Source organism: Eurytemora carolleeae, unplaced genomic scaffold (assembly GCF_000591075.1).
Source record: "Eurytemora carolleeae unplaced genomic scaffold, Eaff_2.0 scaffold1533, whole genome shotgun sequence".
NCBI lineage: Eukaryota > Metazoa > Arthropoda > Copepoda > Calanoida > Temoridae > Eurytemora > Eurytemora carolleeae.
Genome location: NW_019397420.1, coordinates 25,990 through 43,828, shown reverse-complemented (window position 1 = coordinate 43,828; position 17,839 = coordinate 25,990). Strand labels below are relative to the sequence as shown.

The 17,839-nt window shown below is 31.1% G+C and overlaps 2 protein-coding genes across 2 annotated transcripts; both read right to left on the bottom strand.

Annotated features, from left to right (window-relative positions):
- Nucleotides 1-1,455: 1,455 nt before the first annotated feature.
- On the bottom strand, nucleotides 1,456-3,640 carry LOC111714198 (uncharacterized). The gene is made up of 4 exons (XM_023489251.1): nucleotides 3,241-3,640; nucleotides 2,970-3,043; nucleotides 1,804-2,454; nucleotides 1,456-1,663 (listed from the first exon to the last, which is right to left on the bottom strand). Exons 1-4 carry the CDS (start codon nucleotides 3,577-3,579, stop codon nucleotides 1,456-1,458), a joined length of 1,272 nt encoding a protein of 423 aa, XP_023345019.1. The 5' UTR covers nucleotides 3,580-3,640.
- Nucleotides 3,641-4,239: 599 nt separating this feature from the next.
- Nucleotides 4,240-5,694, bottom strand: LOC111714199 (uncharacterized). The gene is made up of 2 exons (XM_023489252.1): nucleotides 5,501-5,694; nucleotides 4,240-5,400 (listed from the first exon to the last, which is right to left on the bottom strand). The coding sequence occupies exons 1-2, from the start codon at nucleotides 5,598-5,600 to the stop codon at nucleotides 4,295-4,297; spliced, it is 1,206 nt and encodes a 401-aa protein (XP_023345020.1). The 5' UTR covers nucleotides 5,601-5,694; the 3' UTR covers nucleotides 4,240-4,294.
- Nucleotides 5,695-17,839: the final 12,145 nt, after the last annotated feature.

Sequence of the window (17,839 nt, the reverse complement as noted above, 5' to 3'; positions counted from 1 at the left end):
TAGATAAAGATTGAATATACAGATATTTAGTAAATTTGCTCTGAAGACAGTAGCTAACCATCTTAGCTTAAATAGATAATGACTTTAAAAAATAATTACAGGAATTTCACATCTAGAAGGTCCTCCATATTTTAGCAAAACTAAAAAAATCCACCTGTTATAATCATTGATATAACATGGATATATATATATATTTTTTCGTTTACTTAAGCAAAACATACAGAATTTACAATAAAAATAATTCATGCTAACACATCTTAAACGATTCAATATGTTATAAGTCTTATGATTAAGACATTATGCTTGATATTTGTACAAAATGAGGCTGACACATTTTGTGAAAAGATTGAAAATATCCAGAACACAAAATCCAAAGAGTACTCCAACCCAGCCTCCGAACTCTGCAGCAAACTCCCAGAATGTGTAGATGTACTCACTCCTCAGAACCTGAATGTTCCTTGGCTTCCTGATTATCAGATACTTCAATAATGTTTTCTAGAAAACAAAAAAAAATAAGAAGAAAAAGAAAGTTTTAAGAAAGTAAAATAAACAAACCGATTTTTCAGTGTAGAATAGTTCCACATTGAGGATACTTTTTTTACAGGGCTGCAAGCACTTACTCAGACCAAGCTTAAAGTTGTTAGATAGCTTTGTCAATTCATTTTCATACGCATTCTTAGCAGAATTATATTCATCTGAAGTAATGACAGATTGAAGGGAGTGACTGGCAATTTATGGCAGTTGAACTAAGATTGCAGTATTATTGAGAATTTTTTAGGATTCATTTCAGACCTATCAGCCGTTTTAACAGTGGATATTTATTCTGCAAGAACACTAATGCAATCTTTAAAATCCTCATAGATTGTTAATTTTTAGAGGGATGATTTTGAGAATCCATTTTATCTAAATAATTCAATGAGGACCACCAAACATGTCACAAAAATTCTACAGTAAACTAATTAGTTGTTTAGGAACAGGTTGAGAAAATAAAAGATAACTCTTGTCATCGAAATAAGCAATCTTTTTTAGCTTTTGGTATGTGTAATGTTTCAGTGATAAAAGCCATTTTCTGTAGATTTCCTGGAATTTTTAATGAAAAGACAACATTTGAAGAATTTGAAGAAATCTGCAAACAAATTTATACAGTTTAAGAAGATCAATATAATGACAAAAAAGAAACAATTTATTCTAATATTAATTTATTGACAAATTTGTAATGAGAGCTATGTTCCTAAACATATAATAAGTTTACTGTAGAAATTTTGTTGCAGTTTTCTTTGTCGTTTTGGAATAAATTTATAAAACCATACATTGCCAGTCACTCCCTAGTGGAGCCAAAATTAGACAATTTGATGTGGCTGGATTTTTATTTTATTAAAAATATTTCAACATTAAGTTTCCTTCTTTTGAACTAAACCTATTTTCAATGTAAATGTTTCAAAAAATAATTTAGAATCATTTGACTGTTATTATTCCTGAGATTGGAGGTAGTAATGGAGCTGGTGGTGGTGGTGGTGGTGGTGGAGGAGGAGGTATTCCTGCTACAGGAACAATTGGTGTTGATGAAGGCATTTCTGATACAGATTTAGTAGTTAGTGGAACTTTTTTGTAACTGGTATATTTTGCTGGCATAGTACATTTCTCAAATTTATTTCCCAACTTCCTTAACAAAATTGTCATCAAATTTTTAACAGAATTTTTTAATTTTTATTCAAGTCAAATGTACTTCCTTGAAACTAACATAAAAATAATATTGTTGTGCAAAATAAGCACAGGTATAAACTTGTAAAAGTGTATTCTTACTTCATATTGAAGTAGATGCATCCAAAGGTTTTGTTAAATTCTTCTCTAATAAAATCATCTCTGCATAAGTCAAATTCAATTGAGGAAGAGCAAACATTCTCTTCTTCGATCCTTTGAATCTGTTTAGCATTCAAAAGGAGAATGTTGTTGTCATTCAACACATGTCCTGCAAGCTTTAAAGAGGTTCCACCAGTGAGAAAGCTGTGATCATGAAGAAAAATTGCATCATCTCTATAACCGCCTAGATGAACAATTTTGACTTCATCTCCAGTAAAACTCATGGTTTTGCATAAATAAACAAAGTATTCTTTTTCCTCCCATGTATACATTTCAGACCCAGTATCATGATATTCTGTCCATTCAGTATCTTCTTTTCCTTTTTGAAATATTGAGTCAAACCTATGCAGTTCTGTAATATTATCTATAGGCCAGGAGAGCTTAGAATTACAGATTGATATTGAAATGTTAAGATTAGGATCTGTTTCCATGTATTCAACTTTACTTCCTGTCAGGTTATTCTCCAGCTTCTGTGTTGAGAGTATTAACTGGTAGAGTATAGCAGCAGAGAGTACAATAACAATAAAAAGAAACATTTTGAATCCAACTTTTTGACTGAGTTTACCCCTGATCACATATGCAAAACCTAACACACTAAACACAAGATTCAATCTTAAAGAATATTAAAAATCAAGATAGTTAAAAGGTATTTAAGTTCACACATGGTCATTACCAATAATCACATAATTCCCAACACAATCCCAAATGGCATCCCACAAAAAGCTATTTGTAACAGAAAATTGAACTGTTGGGATTAAAAGTAAAAGCAACAACTAAAAATAGTTAAAAGATTTTCTCTGGGTTATAGGACCAGCAATTAAATTTTGGGATGGAATTATGAACAAATGACTGGTGGAAATGTAAATATTAATTTGGCTTTTGACAAAAATCACTTGGAACGGGACAAAAAATTAATTTATGGAAATTTATTGATCCCTGGTCACTCAAACAGTATGGATAGGTTTAGTCAATCCTTACATCATTAAGTCACAATTCTAGAAATGAAGAACTCCTGACCTACTCATCTGTTTTGTTTTTAACTTAAAGCTGTTTAAAATCATGTCTGTCAAACCTTATTTAAGTACACAAAACCAGAATATTTATTTTACCTGTATCCTAGAAGTAACCCTATCCATCCTCCTACTTCTCCAATAAGAGTTATTATGCCATAAGATGAAAAAACCTAATAAAACTGCAAAATTAGAAAAATTCATTTGGCTTTAATAGGTCAAGCTTAAAGTAGGTTTTCCAACATAAATGTACTTTCACTTGAACTAAATTACATGCAGTGTTATAAAAATTAATGCAATTTAGCAGAATTTTGCAGAATTTTTCAGAATTTTGCAGAATTTCAATTTATCTTAGAAATTTCACTCTTACCTCTTTTATCAGTGTTGATGTGGGAAATTCAAGATCAAAATTAAAAGGTTGAATATTACCAGTCTCAAATGTACTCACACCATTCAAATTGTTCAAACTTGTGAGGGTGAAGGTTGTCTGAAGCTTTAGATTTGGGTCATTGCAACCACCTTGTCTTCTTATATTTTCCAATTGATCAGCAACAATTATAAACAGTGATTCATCAAAGCCTTTTGAAACCCTCCTATTATCCTTGGATTTCAAAATATCCTTTATGTCAAGATCATGAAAGTTCTCTGACACTTTATTTAGAATACAGTCATCATAGGAATAATGTTCATTGTATCCATCTTTAAACATCCTTGTATGATTCAAAATCTCAAGGTGGAACAAATGTGATGAAAAGGAAACATATCCAGTGTTTTCACTAAAAGAACCAAGTCTCAGAGGTCAAGTGCACTTATGCTTTTAATAACTATTTATCTCTTCCTTACAGGGAGGCAATAGAGATGCAGTAAATATAGAAGGGAATATTGCATTGCTTAGGCTTCCCAAGACCTTGTTGGGTTCAAAAGCATCACAAGTGTTATGAGGGGATGCTTTGGGTGGGACCCAACAAGGTGGAGGGAAGCCAAGGTAATGTAATATTCCCTTTTTATATTCATTGCATCCTTGTTGCCTCACTTGATTGAGGAGATATATATTTTTTTTAACTTTCAAACAAATTTTATGGAGATTTTCAAACTTTTAAACAAAATAAAACATCTTAATCTGGTTTCAGGGTTGCAATGTTAATATCAATAATTCAATAGTGTCAAAATTTTGTTTATATGATGAAAAAATATCTCTTAATACTGCATTTAGTCAATACCCCCACCCTGACAGTGTTTAGTACGGCCAAGCCTTTCTTTTAGCTATTTTTAAATTATAAGGTATATTCCAGGAAATAAAAGTTAGATTTTGCTTTGTATACATGGAGGTCTGGTCAATGTGGATCCCTTTGTATCCCTACCCAAATTACTAACAAGTTACCAACTTAATTAGACCCTGGCAATCCTAAATACACACAAATGTTTCACCTGTTTATATTGATAGTTTCTTTGTTCATGAAGCTTAAACCTTGTCTGCCAGACCTGAGAAGCTGACCAGTTATATGAACATACACCCTTGATTCCTTCTTTGCTATGACTTCCATTCTCTTAATTCTATTCCAGTGCTTTAGATCCATTGTATGACAAGTCTCAACAAATGTGTTCAACTGAGGTGTGTTGAGAGTATAAAAAACATTGGTAAAATTTTCTTCAAATTCTGAGTCAAAAGCTGTGACAAGTTCACCAGTTTTGTATACAAATACTATCTGTGCTATACTGTCACTAACTTTTGTTAGGTTGGTCCAGAAGCTTGAGGAATTACCAATGTAAGCACTACCATTATAAACATTCTTGGTTGAACACAGTGCAATGCTAATATTGGGTAACCTGTTTTCTATGTAGATGTCTGTAGAAGTCTCCCCTTCAATTACCTTAAGACAACATTTAACAAGAATAACTGCAACTCCCATTGAGCATGCTATTTTCAAGATTGTGAGACATTTTGAAAACAAAACCTGGCAGCACATATTCTTGTTTACTTTACAAAGTTTGCTAGATGTAAACTCAACAGCTCCAAATAATGAGACTCCAAGGAAAAGTCCAACCCATCCTCCAAACTCTGCAATGAAGGAAACTAAGGTATAGCCTTCATACATTTCAGTATAAATAATTGCAGATGGGATGGTCATGTAATATCCAGGAGCAAACGTTTTAATGAAGTGTTTTGATGTCACTAATACATCAAGCCAGTTTATTGGAGTAAGCCTCATGCCAACATTCACCTGGGTACAGGACATAGGGCAACTGTGCACTCCAGTCTTATCTAAATCCAGCATTTTTCTCATTAAAGATTTAGTATTATAAGAACGATTACATTGATCATGCATTTGAAGATAAGTGGAATATTTCACACAAGAGTCAAAACTAGTAGCTTCTTCTTCACATTGTGTGCTCAGAGAAGAAATGAGTTTACTGACTCTGATGGTTAGTTCTGTATCTTCTATATGGTTGATCGACTGAATCTGTACAAGTCCATTTTTTGAATCCGCCAGAAATTGTTCTTTCTTGTGCACATACAAATTTACCATTCCTGCTCAAAATATAAATCTTTTATAATTAAAATTATAAATATTTAATGTCTTATTATGATCAATAAATTGGATTTATTTGAATCAATCAATTAGGTTCACCTGCATCTTTAGTAGGATTAATTCTTAGTCTTGAGAAATGTGAGATCTCTTGAGTCCAAGTATAGCAAAGCAGTGCATAGTTACCAACATATGGGTACATTTTTAGCCTTAAATATCCATAAAGTACATTGATTCTAAATTTTGAAGTAAAGGAATTGAGTCTGTGCCTTTAAAAATTGACTTTAAAAATTGATGCTAAACATTTCAAACTTTGAATTCTGTTGAACAAAAATAATAAATTTGAAATGTTAAAAGTTTACAGCATCAGGTTGAAAATATATAGGGATAAAAAAATTTAAGTCTTTGGCATAGACTCAATTCCTTTATGATAAAACTTCAGAGTCTGTACTAGCTAATTCAACGATGGCTATTGCATATTTTTTGAATTACTGCCAGAAAAAATAAGTGCATCTTCCTAGCAAAATTTAAGAAATAGGTTAAAAGACCCCTTTTCTAAAACCCTTGATTTCATTTATCTCTATACCTAAAGTTTAAAGTTTTATTTTCCAACTGTGAAATCCAATTTGTACTGTTAATCAATACTCCGTCAAATTGTAATAAAAAATCTGAGATCCTAAATGTGACTCCTGTCTCAGCTAAAACCTGTTCCAGAAAAACTGATCTTGAATGTTCATCTAACCCACAAGAAATGTTCTAAACATTTTGTGAATTTTTTGTCAAAAATTATTGATAAGATATATTAGAATTAAGGGGATTGGTCCAATAAGGTTTTTCTGTTGTGTATTGGGGAAGAATTTAACTTTTAAATTAACTTTTAGAAATGTATTTTCTAGCATTTTAACAATTAAAGTAAGATCAAATATAAACTAGAATTCCCTCCAAAATGTTTGAGATAATTATGACGAAAAAAGAAAAATTAGAAAAAGTCTGACAACCCAGTCAGTTTCTTTTAAAATTTTCAGCTTAAGAAGTTTTTTTTCCAATCATACAAATTTCTTAACCTGAAAAATTCTTTTTAAAAAATTCAAAAAAAGTTTTACTCTCACTTATTTAAATTTACTGATGCCTGATTTAAATTTACTCATGTTTTTATTTAGGTTTGAATTCATGCAAAACATGGTATTTTTTTTGAATAATTTTTTTTTCTCAAGAAAATTTTGTTTTAAAATTTAAGCAACATTTAATAGTTTATGTACAAAATACTTTTCCTTTTTGCCTTAAAAAATTCCATATTATTACAAACATTTACGAAAAGAATTTCAAAAGATCAAATTATCTAATGGCCTTTTTCAGTCTTATTATGGATACAAGATGTCTACTGTAGTTTGCAAAACAAATTTAAAAATCTTGAAATTCTTTAACTTTACCTCTCTGTTGCATTTTACCCAAGGTGTGTTTCCATCTACAAGAACTAGGTAAATGTATTAAGGTGGAATAAAAATCTGTTTAAACACTATTATTTTGGTTCAGTGTTAAAAAATTTTTAGAATATGTTTTTTAGATTGTATTTTGTCCCATGCCATCCAAAAACTTTTAACACATCATGCCAAAAAAACTAGTGTGTAAGATAATCTTGTAAACTTTTATACACTGTGGTTATTTCTAAATATCACAAACTTTTTGGACAAAGAAGAAATAAAAAAAGTTATTTCATTTTTGACTAATGTGATGAAATTATTGTAGAAATATCCTGAATTATTAAAAGAAAATACATTATATAGCACAGGGCTAAATTCAACATATTAGCACATTTATTTTTTATTGCACTGTTTTAATGAATTTGAATTTGAGGATGAACTGTGCATTCAAATAATCACGCGCACAATATTATAAAATATATTATGAATCCATCCCTGCAGTTGTTGTGTTCTTAAAATATTCCTCAAAATCAACTTGTTTGCAGACAGACAAATGAAGATCAGATTTAGCTTCTAAACAAACAAAAATCAACAAAAAAGACTACTTTAGGTCAAAAGAAATGTTCATTAATCTTTAATAATCTATAACTTTTCATTGGGGCAAATTATTTCTGAACAAAGATATTTACATGAAGATTATACAATCAAAGAAACATGTGGTTTGATGTGTCATCAGTCATCACTTGCTCAAATGGATTTGATTTATGTAAAATTGCGGGCCCTGTAATTTCATCGCCATTCTGCGCAATTCAAGAACAGTTGCATGGAATTCCGCACAGTTGCGTGAATTCCGCACAGTTGCATGCAATTTAGTTTCATCGGAATCCCGATTGGAGACCACTTGCTTATACATAGAGTTTGTTAACCGTTAGCAGCAGCTATTCTGCAGCAAAATGAGAGTTATTTGGCAGGTAACATTATTACCCCCGAGTATTATATCAGGGAAACCTGATACCTTATCTATATTCCTTCTAATAACTATTATCATTTTATGCACACTTCGTAATCAAATAAAAGATTAACTTTATCGTTCATGAGATTCATGAACCTTGTAAATATATATATACACATGTCCTATTTGGGTGCCTGTCACGTTGGTCACCCTATTTGACCTGTAACCTTATGTTTCAATAAATAGTTAGTCAAGTGTGAAACCTCGCGTTGAAGAGACCTGGCTTAAACCCTACGTAGAGAAGACAGAAATACAGTGCGTTTTCTGTAGTTAATCTTGACTCGGGAAGACTGGCATTTTGTGACAGGAAAAATTTAGTTCAGGAGCGAAAAATATTTGTTCACTTACCCTGCAGAGGAATTTCCAAAGCTTTAGTCGAGATCGGGGTTTTTATATATTTAGTTGCGGTATTGTATCCTTGTCTCATTGTGATACCAACACATATTCCAATAAATAAAACCTTTATTTCCATCTTGACTTATTTGTGGGGATGTAAATATAAAATTTCAAGAGGAATTCTAATTAAAAGAGAAGCATGTCCGATTAACAACGGTATCTTTTTAACAAATGTCTGTGATGAAATATTCTCGATTTTCGATGTAAAAATTGAAAAATTCTGATTGTGTTTTCTATTTAAAGGTACGTTGGATTATATACGTTTTTAATACATAAAAAACAATAATATCTTCTACATCATTGAGAAGATTAAGGTTTAACTGGACAAGCCCTTTTAATGGAAGGGTCCTTCAAAGGAGTGACCGGCTATGTAAGGTAGTTGAACTGAGTATGCAGTGTTAAGGAAAACTTCTTTCGGGTTCATTTGAGACAGATTAAACTTTTTAAAGATCTGTAAATCCTGAGTTTGAGCACAAATTCGATGTTCAAAACTCCTACTTTGGGGGTGAATACGTTTTCAGAATTAGTTTTTTTAAATTATTAAATAACGACGACATAAAATATAAAAAAGTTCTACAATAAACTACAGTTTTCGCAGATTTTCTAGAATTTTTATTGAAAAGACGACAATGAAAGAATTTGAAGAAATCTGCGAATAAATTCAAAGAAAATTAGAAATTCAATATAATAATGAAAACAAAATAATCGATTTTAGCCAAAAGTAGGAGTTTTGAACGTCGAATTTGCACTCAAACTTAGGATTTACAGATCTTTAAAAAGTTTAATATGTCTCAAATGAATCCGAAAGAAGTTTTCCACATCACTGCAAAGTGCATACTCAGTTCAACTACCTTACATAGCTGGTCACTCCCTTTAAATTACAACGTATAGTCCCATTAAAGGTTTCTATAATTGGTTTTGATGAGAAAATTAACGAACGGGAAAATTTTTGTTAATTTTACGACTGTTAACGAATCTATTTTAAAACTTTATTCTTATAGGCATTTTTGGGATTTTGGGATAAAAAAATTACAAAAAAATTGTTTTTCAAACATGGTTCGATTAGTAAACCTTAAAACTCAAAAGGATATGAGTTTTTCCCACTAACTCAATTTTTCTAATACCTATATCTTTGAAACCTGATTGAGTAAACCTTTGATATTTCAAACTTGACCTTTTTGACCTAACATAAATCATAGTTTGAAATATTAAAGGTCTACGACATCGGGTTGCAAAGATATAGAGATTTATAAACTAGAGTTTGTGGCGCAAACCATTTCCAATGTTTATCTAAAAATAAAAAGATAGCAAGCTGGAATTCCTTGAGAAAATGTACGTTTCTTTGAAGAATATTTTCCATTGCCTTGTTGTTCATATTCAGGCATAGATATGCCGATTGAAAAATATTCCCTATTTGCCCACGTATACGTGTACAAAGTACGTAGTTAGAAAGGGTGTACTCAAACTTCGGTCATTTACTATCTTGTAAACTGCGAATATATTCACTATAGTGTAATTTAAAATGGCTTCAAAATGAATGACGTTCACTTGAAAACTTTTGAAAATAAACAAATTAATTTTCTTTTTTCGCATTTTTTAACACACCATACATTTCGTCGTCCAACTAACTATATATTTTACTTGTATATTGAAAAAAATTAACCATTTATGTATATTGAAAAAAACTAACAATTGATAATATTAAACGAAGATTATCTGTTTCCAATAATTATTTCCAAGTAATTAGTATAGATTTTTTGTATACAACCTGCATGATTAATATTATCCAATAAATAATACTAAGCTTTCAGGGCGATTCGCGCCCATCTTTTATTTTAATATTTTCTCTTTGTATATTTTTTAAACAAAAACAAATACGGTCGCGGTTTTTTTTATAAAGAACCTGTCAAATCATTCGTTGGGATGTTTAGAAAGATGAAAATTTCCCTGTATGATAATTGAAGGACTGTAGTATGGTTTTGGTGAATTATATTGGCGTACAAAGCCTAGGGGTGTCAGAAATGATTTTTTTTGCATATTTTTAAAAACTTCTATAAAACTTTTTAAGTTTAGTTTTTGATAAAACTTTTTGTTCTGGATGATTGCAAGTATCTATCTAAAACTTTCTTTCCCCCCCCCTAGATGTTGCCCTTTTCGTCAAATTTTGAGGGGACTGTGGAATATCCCTGTACAAATTCTATACTCTAATCTTTCTCTGGTTAAAATCAATTATTTAAGAAATACATTTTTGTTGAATTAAAAAATAAGATAATTCTTTAAAACAATTATTTTGCATAACAAGATTTATTTGTTTAATCGAATTCACTTAATTTTTTTTTACTTTCTTGCTTTCCGCGTAAAAAAACTATTGAAGTTTTATCATGAAATTTAAACTGCATAGCGGAGGCTCGGTGGTGCAGAACAAATCTGGGTGGCTCAGGGCGACCGTGACCCTCTCACGTTTTCCTTAGTTCTCCAATATTGTGTTGGATAAACAATCTTGGTTCCGATATTCTTCAACAAAACTAAATTCAGTAGAAAGCCAATACTGTCCTGTATCCTGTATCCAGTGGAATAAATCTGAACATAGTAACGTGTATCATGTATCCTGTATCCAGTGGAATACATCTGGACATAGTAACGTGTATCATGTATCCTGTATCCAGTGGAATACATCTGAACATAGTAACGTGTATCTTGTATCCTGTATCCAGTGGAATACATCTGGACATAGTAAAGTTTATCATGTATCCTGTATCCAGTGGAATACATCTGAACATAGCAACGTGTTTCTTGTATCCTTTAATCAGTGGAATACATCTGGACATAGTAACGTGTATCTTGTATCCTGTATCCAGTGAAATACATCTGGACATAGTAACGTTTACCATGTTTCCTGTTTCCACTGGAATAAATCTGAACATAGTAACGTTTATTATGTATCCTGTATCCAGTGGAATACATCTGGACACAGTAACGTGTATCTTGTATCCTTTATCCAGTGGAATACATCTGGACATAGTAACGTGTATCTGGACATAGTAACGTTTATCATGTATCCTGTATCCAGTGGAATACATCTGGACATAGCAACGTGTATCATGCATCCTGTATCCAGTGGAATACATCTGGACATAGTAACGTGTATCGTGTATCCTGTATCCAGTGGAATAAATCTGGACATAGTAATGTGTATCATGTATCCTGTATCCAGTAGAATAAATCTGGACATAGTAACGTGTATCTTGTACCCTGTATCCAGTGGAATACATCTGGACATAGTAACGTGTATCATGTACCCTGTATCCAGTTGAATAAATCTGGACATAGCAAAGTTTATCATGTATCCTGTATCCAGCTGAATAAATCTGAACATAGTAACGTGTATCATGTATCCTGTATCCAGTGGAATAAATCTGGACATAGTAACGTGTATCATGTATCCTGTAATCAGTGGAATAAATCTGAACATAGTAACGTGTAACATATATCCTGTATCCAGGGGTAAAATTTATCCTGACTTCTACATTCTGCATTTTGTCTCCAAAACATAATACAGTACAGAACACAGAATGCAGAATGCATAATACAGTACAGGATACAGAATGTAGATTTCAGAACAGATAATACAGCACAGGACACAGCGTGCAGAATGCAGAATACATTATACATTACAGGACACAGAATGCAGAATGTAGAATAAATAATACAGTTCGAATGCAGAATAAACGTTACTATGTCCAGATGAATTCCACTGGATACAGGATACAGGATTCACGTTACTATGTCCAGATGTATTCCACTGGATACAGGATACAGGATACACGTTGCTATGTCCAGATTTATTCCACTGGATACAGGATACACGTTACTATGTCCAGATGAATTCCACTGGATACAGGATACAGGATACACGTTACTATGTCCAAATGTATTCCACTGGATACAGGATACAGGATACACGTTACTTACTTCAATGGCCCAAAATTTTTGGTATAATTTTTACGGAAAAATTGTTTTTCAATGGTTCTTAAGGTTTCACCTGAACAGCGTATATCTATTACTTTAGATTATACTATGAAGGAAAGAACTAGAGAATTTAAATAACTTTTCCGTAAAAATTATACGAGAACTGAAAATTGCGATTTTTGTTTTTATGAACTTTTGATTTTGAGAGAAAAAAAGTTCGCGGAGTTTTTTGAGCCATTGAAGTACCAAAAACATTACGAATTTTTAAAAAATATTGGAAAAACACCATCCAGGAGAGTTGCAAAAAAAGGTACATATTTGCACTAGGCGCCGCAAATCACACTTTTTTTTACTCAACCTGCAGATATCAACAACTTGCCGTTCCAATCAATACTTTTTTTAAGTTTTGGGATCTGCAGAATGTGTTACTCGAATTTTGCGGAAATATACAAAAAACGCAAAAAAAATTTGCGCACAAGCAGAATTGCACAATTTCCACACAAAAGTACCCCTTGAAGTTAATGTGTTTCAGTCATCCAGAAAATATGAGCAATAACGTGTGTCAATCTGTCAACATAAAGGTAAATAAAATAATTTATTCTTATTTTTCATAAATTATTGCATTCTCTACTTTAAGGGCCTCGCAGTAAAGGCGACATTCCAATGTAACGTGTGGGTTGGAGGTAAGAAAATATATATAGTAGAAATCAAAATATATTTGACCTATATCTTTGCAACATAATGGTGTAAACCTTCAATATTTAAAATTTAGATCATTTTATCAAACAGAATTCAAAGTTTGAAATATCTAAGGTCTATGTCATTGGGTTGCAAAGATAAAGGGATTAGAAAATCAGAGTTTTTGGCAAAGACTCAATTTCTTTGTACTTTGTTGATAATAGTGTAAAACTTGTAACTGTAATAATATTAAAAGTAGTAATAATAATAATAACTAGTTGAAGGGTCCGGCATTGCCCGTGGAAAAAGAAAATAATTGAAGAAAATTTTTTTCGAAAATCTTTTTTATTAAATTCGAATTTTTTTAGCCTTAAACACCTCCCGGCCACCCATAAGTGTCCACACAAAATTTCAGCCCAATCGGTCCAGCCGTTTGGCCGGCTATAGACAACATATATATATATACGAATATCTTGTTTTATTATATAGATAAAATAATAATAATAATAAGAATGATGATAATCATATTATAATAAGAGGAAAGGGAAAAAACAGGAAAAATTTACTTTTTTATGAAAAGCAAATAAAGTGTTTGCATTTTTTGTTCATAAGAAAGTTGGTCGGAGAAAAAGAATTGTTTAACTTAAGAAAAATTAGAATTAAAAAGTAAATTTATTTAAGTTGTTGTTAACTTGTTATTAGACTTGTTTGACCAAGGAAATAAAAAAGGAATTCGCTTTTAAAAATCATGGTAGAAAAAAATTTAATACATTGATTTGTTTTTCATTGCACTGCGTTAAATTCTTCAAGTCAGTTCCTTAAGTTAATAGTTTAAGTTAAAAAATATTGTAATATTGTACTATTTGGTTGTACAGTAGTGGATCAAATGCATAAATAATCTTTAAACATAAAAAAATAAGCAGAAAAAAGGTTTTCTCGAAAAATTGTTCTTTCTTCAGAATCGATTAAAAATGTTAATTTGTTTCGGTCCCATTAATTGGATGAAATTCATTGATAAATCAGTTTACAAACCTTCAACAAAAAATATCTCACAAATGGAAAACGTGGTTCTACAAACAGTGGTATCACGTTGGGTAAAACAGTGCTCATCCAGTGTTATTTATTACGCCTTGTATAATCTTTTGTAAACTTTTTCAAGCCTACACTGGTAGAAGACGTATGAAAGTTAAAATAAAGGAATATTTTATAACTTACTTTTAGCAAAATTAGATTCAATTCTAATAAAATATTCTCAATTTCGATTATTAGATGTTATTATTAAAATTTTAAATTAATGTTTCTAATTTCTGGTTATATTTCCTTGATTTAATAAAACTTAAAGCTGAGTTTATATCAGTGTATTCCTGGTTATATTTCCTTGATTTGATTAAAGTTAAAGCTGAGCTTATATCAGTGTATTCCTGGTTATATTTCCTTGATTTGATTAAAGTTAAAGATGAGTTAATATCAGTGTATTCCTGGTTATATTTCCTTGATTTAATAAAATTTTAATCTGAGTTTATATCAGCGTATTCCTGGTTATATTTCCTAGAATTGATTAAAGTTAAAGCTGAGTTTATATCAGTGTATTCCTGGATATATTTACTTGATTTGATTAAAGTTTAATCTGATTTTATATCAGTATTTAGTATATTCATGGTTATATTTACTTGATTTAATAAAAGTTAAAGCTGAGTATATATCCGTGTTCCTGGTCATATTTCCTTGATTTGATTAAAGTTAAAGCTCAGGTTATATCAGTGTATTCTTGGTGTTTCGCTACTTAGCGATTTCCCTAAAGACCTAATATATGTACCGTGTGGTATTTCTCAGGATTGGATCGTAAGACTCCCTTCTTTTTCGTAAAAATTATACGAGAACTGAAAATTGCGATTTTTGTTTTTATGAACTTTTGATTTTGAGAGAAAAAAAGTTCGCGGAGTTTTTTGAGCCATTGAAGTACCAAAAACATTACGAATTTTTAAAAAATATTGGAAAAACACCATCCAGGAGAGTTGCAAAAAAAGGTACATATTTGCACTAGGCGCCGCAAATCACACTTTTTTTTACTCAACCTGCAGATATCAACAACTTGCCGTTCCAATCAATACTTTTTTTAAGTTTTGGGATCTGCAGAATGTGTTACTCGAATTTTGCGGAAATATACAAAAAACGCAAAAAAAATTTGCGCACAAGCAGAATTGCACAATTTCCACACAAAAGTACCCCTTGAAGTTAATGTGTTTCAGNGGTTGATGCAATACACAATACACCATCTATTAAAGGAATATATAGCACAGTTCCGTAGGTTGATGCAATACACAATACACAATCTATTAAAGAATATAATTCACCAAAACCATACTGCAGTCCTTCAATTATCATACAGGGAAATTTTCATCTTTCTAAACATCCCAACGAATGATTTGACAAGTTCTTTCTTGCATTTTCAAAATTTTATTATATCGAATATGTTGCAGGCAAATTTTTGAAATTTTGATCAGCCAAAAACCTTCTCTGAGTCATTTCTTATTTTGAATGAGAGCTCAAAGTGAGTTTTTTTTCATATCTCCTACAATCTTACAATTATCATATTTTATGCTAGCTGAAGTGCCCAGCGCGCGTTGCCAGAAGAATTTTTTAATCGAATTTAGAAATAAGGCAGAATTTGGAATAAGATTTTTTTTCTTTATTATATGTTACCACTAAAGTACTCAACAATTCCCTTAAAAAATGTCAGTCTATTCGTTCCAGTTATTTTGCCCGCTATTACTGCATGCATGACAGCAGCTATAAAACCACGTGCTAATAGGTCGGATGTGTAGTATAGCGGATTTGGCGTGGGTCAGAAGTGGAGTATAGCGGATTTGCGAAGGTCGAAAAAACACCACTATTAGATTTGAAAGTGGGATCAATTTTAATAAATCCAAAACTTTCAACCAAGGTAAAATAATTTTACCAAACTTTTGTTATGCAAAAAATGTTATTAATGCGAATATATAGAATATATAGTTCTGAACTTTGTAAATGTTTAAAGAGACTGACAAAGTAATTTAAAGTGACCATATTAAACCTTTCAGTAAAAAAGTAGCACAGTTTTTCTATCTGATAATTTACAATTAGATGTTCTCCTGAAGCAGAACGACGGTTGTAAAAATCGGGTGTGTAGTGGAACTCTTTAAAAGTTGAGGGTCACTTGGAAACATGTTAACAGTCCCTTTAAGGTTCAATTATTATTTTGATAGAAGGGTAAAAACAATTTCGCAGTGTATTTGTAAATTTGCGAAATGGGGAAATCGTTTCGCGAAAATTTGGCATTTTCCCGTTCGTTTTTTCGCAAAAAAACGCGAAATTTCGTGGAAAAGTTTTTGAAAATGCGAGAGAAAATTTTCGATTTTTTTCGAAAGTTTTGTTCGCTGGAAACCCTACTGTGTCAAGTGAGTACTCTAGACTTGATTAAGTTTGCGGGTTTTGCTATAAACTCAACTTAATAAAAGTTTAAGGGAATCCGTAAAAAAGAAAAACTTTTGGACCAAAAATAAAATACTTTTTTTTGTTTTCCTATTTGACAATGCTTTTTTAAATTCCTAATTTTTTTTAATTCCCCCTGGTTCTCATAATTATTCCCTGTCCTTATTTCCCTTATTCCCCCTNTATATTTCCTTGATTTGATTAAAGTTAAAGCTCAGGTTATATCAGTGTATTCTTGGTTAAATATCCTTGATTTGATTAAAGTTAAATCTGAGTCTATAACAGTGCAATTCCTGGTTATATTTCCTTGATTTAATAAAAGTTAAAGCTGAGTTTATATCCGTGTGTTCCTGGTTATAATTCCTTGATTTGATTAAAGTTAAAGCTCAGGTTATATCAGTGTATTCTTGGTTAAATATCCTTGATTTGATTAAAGTTAAATCTGAGTTTATAACAGTGCAATTCCTGGTTATATTTCCTTGATTTAATAAAAGTTAAAGCTGAGTTTATATCAGTGTATTCCTGGTTATATTTCCTTGATTTGATTAATGTTAAAGCTGAGTTTATAACAGTGTATTCCTGTATACATTTCCTTGATTTGATTAAAGTTAAAGCTGAGGTTATAAACATAATAAAAACAATAACAGTCGCAGTGCAGACACCAGTAGTAGTAAATATTCAAAACAGAATAATATCAACACAACATTTTTTATGTAAAGGAATTGAGTCTTTGCCACGAACTCTAATTGTTTTATCCCTATATCTGAGCAGCCTAATGTCCCAAAAATTATCCAAGTTTAAAATATCAAAGGTAGCAATTAGAATATTTAATTTTGTGGCAGCGACTCAATTTCTTAAGTTTCACATCCAAAGTATATAAAAGTGACTACGTGTAACATTTCGAAATTAAAATCATTTTTCTTCGAAATAACGCAAAATAATGTTAGGGATGTGAAAATTAGTTTGATATTTATGACAGTCTGTTCATAATTTCCAGGCCGAATTTAAAGAATCTGAGCCGCGGCTTACATCGTAAAACAAAACAAAAGAAGTTCGCGGATTAAAAAAATTTTTGTGGATTTTTAAAATTTTTAAAAATTTAATGAAAATCGATTTTTGATGGAGACCAATATTAGAAATTTTGATCATTCAAAAATCTTTCCTGGGGCTACGTGAGGTCCCACACAAAATTTGGGCCTGATTGGTTCAGACGTTTTGACGTTTATTTGATACAGACAAACACCCAAACAGACACCCAGACAAGCTTAATTTAGATAAAAATAAACCACGAATGAAAATAGCCAATATTTAAAGTAAATAATGGATATCTCACTCATTCTTAGAAATGGATGAAAGGTTACTGTTAAAGGATAGTCACTTGAAATTATAACTTAAACAGTCCCCTTAATGTTTTCTTCATGTTTTAATATTTTATAAACAAATAGAAAATATTTTTCAACCAAGAACTTAGTTTTCGCAAAATTATTGCATTGT

Bases quoted from the DNA above. Each gene is read 5' to 3' on its own strand.
- LOC111714199 (XM_023489252.1), bottom strand. From the start codon at position 5,600: ATGTACCCATATGTTGGTAACTATGCACTGCTTTGCTATACTTGGACT. The intron at 5,401-5,500 runs GTGAACCTAATT...TATTTTGAGCAG, and splicing joins TAATCCTACTAAAGATGCAG to GAATGGTAAATTTGTATGTG.
- LOC111714198 (XM_023489251.1), bottom strand. From the start codon at position 3,579: ATGTTTAAAGATGGATACAATGAACATTATTCCTATGATGACTGTATT. The intron at 3,044-3,240 runs GTAAGAGTGAAA...CAGTTTTATTAG, and splicing joins CATCAACACTGATAAAAGAG to GTTTTTTCATCTTATGGCAT. The intron at 1,664-1,803 runs GTAAGAATACAC...AATTTTGTTAAG, and splicing joins TGCATCTACTTCAATATGAA to GAAGTTGGGAAATAAATTTG.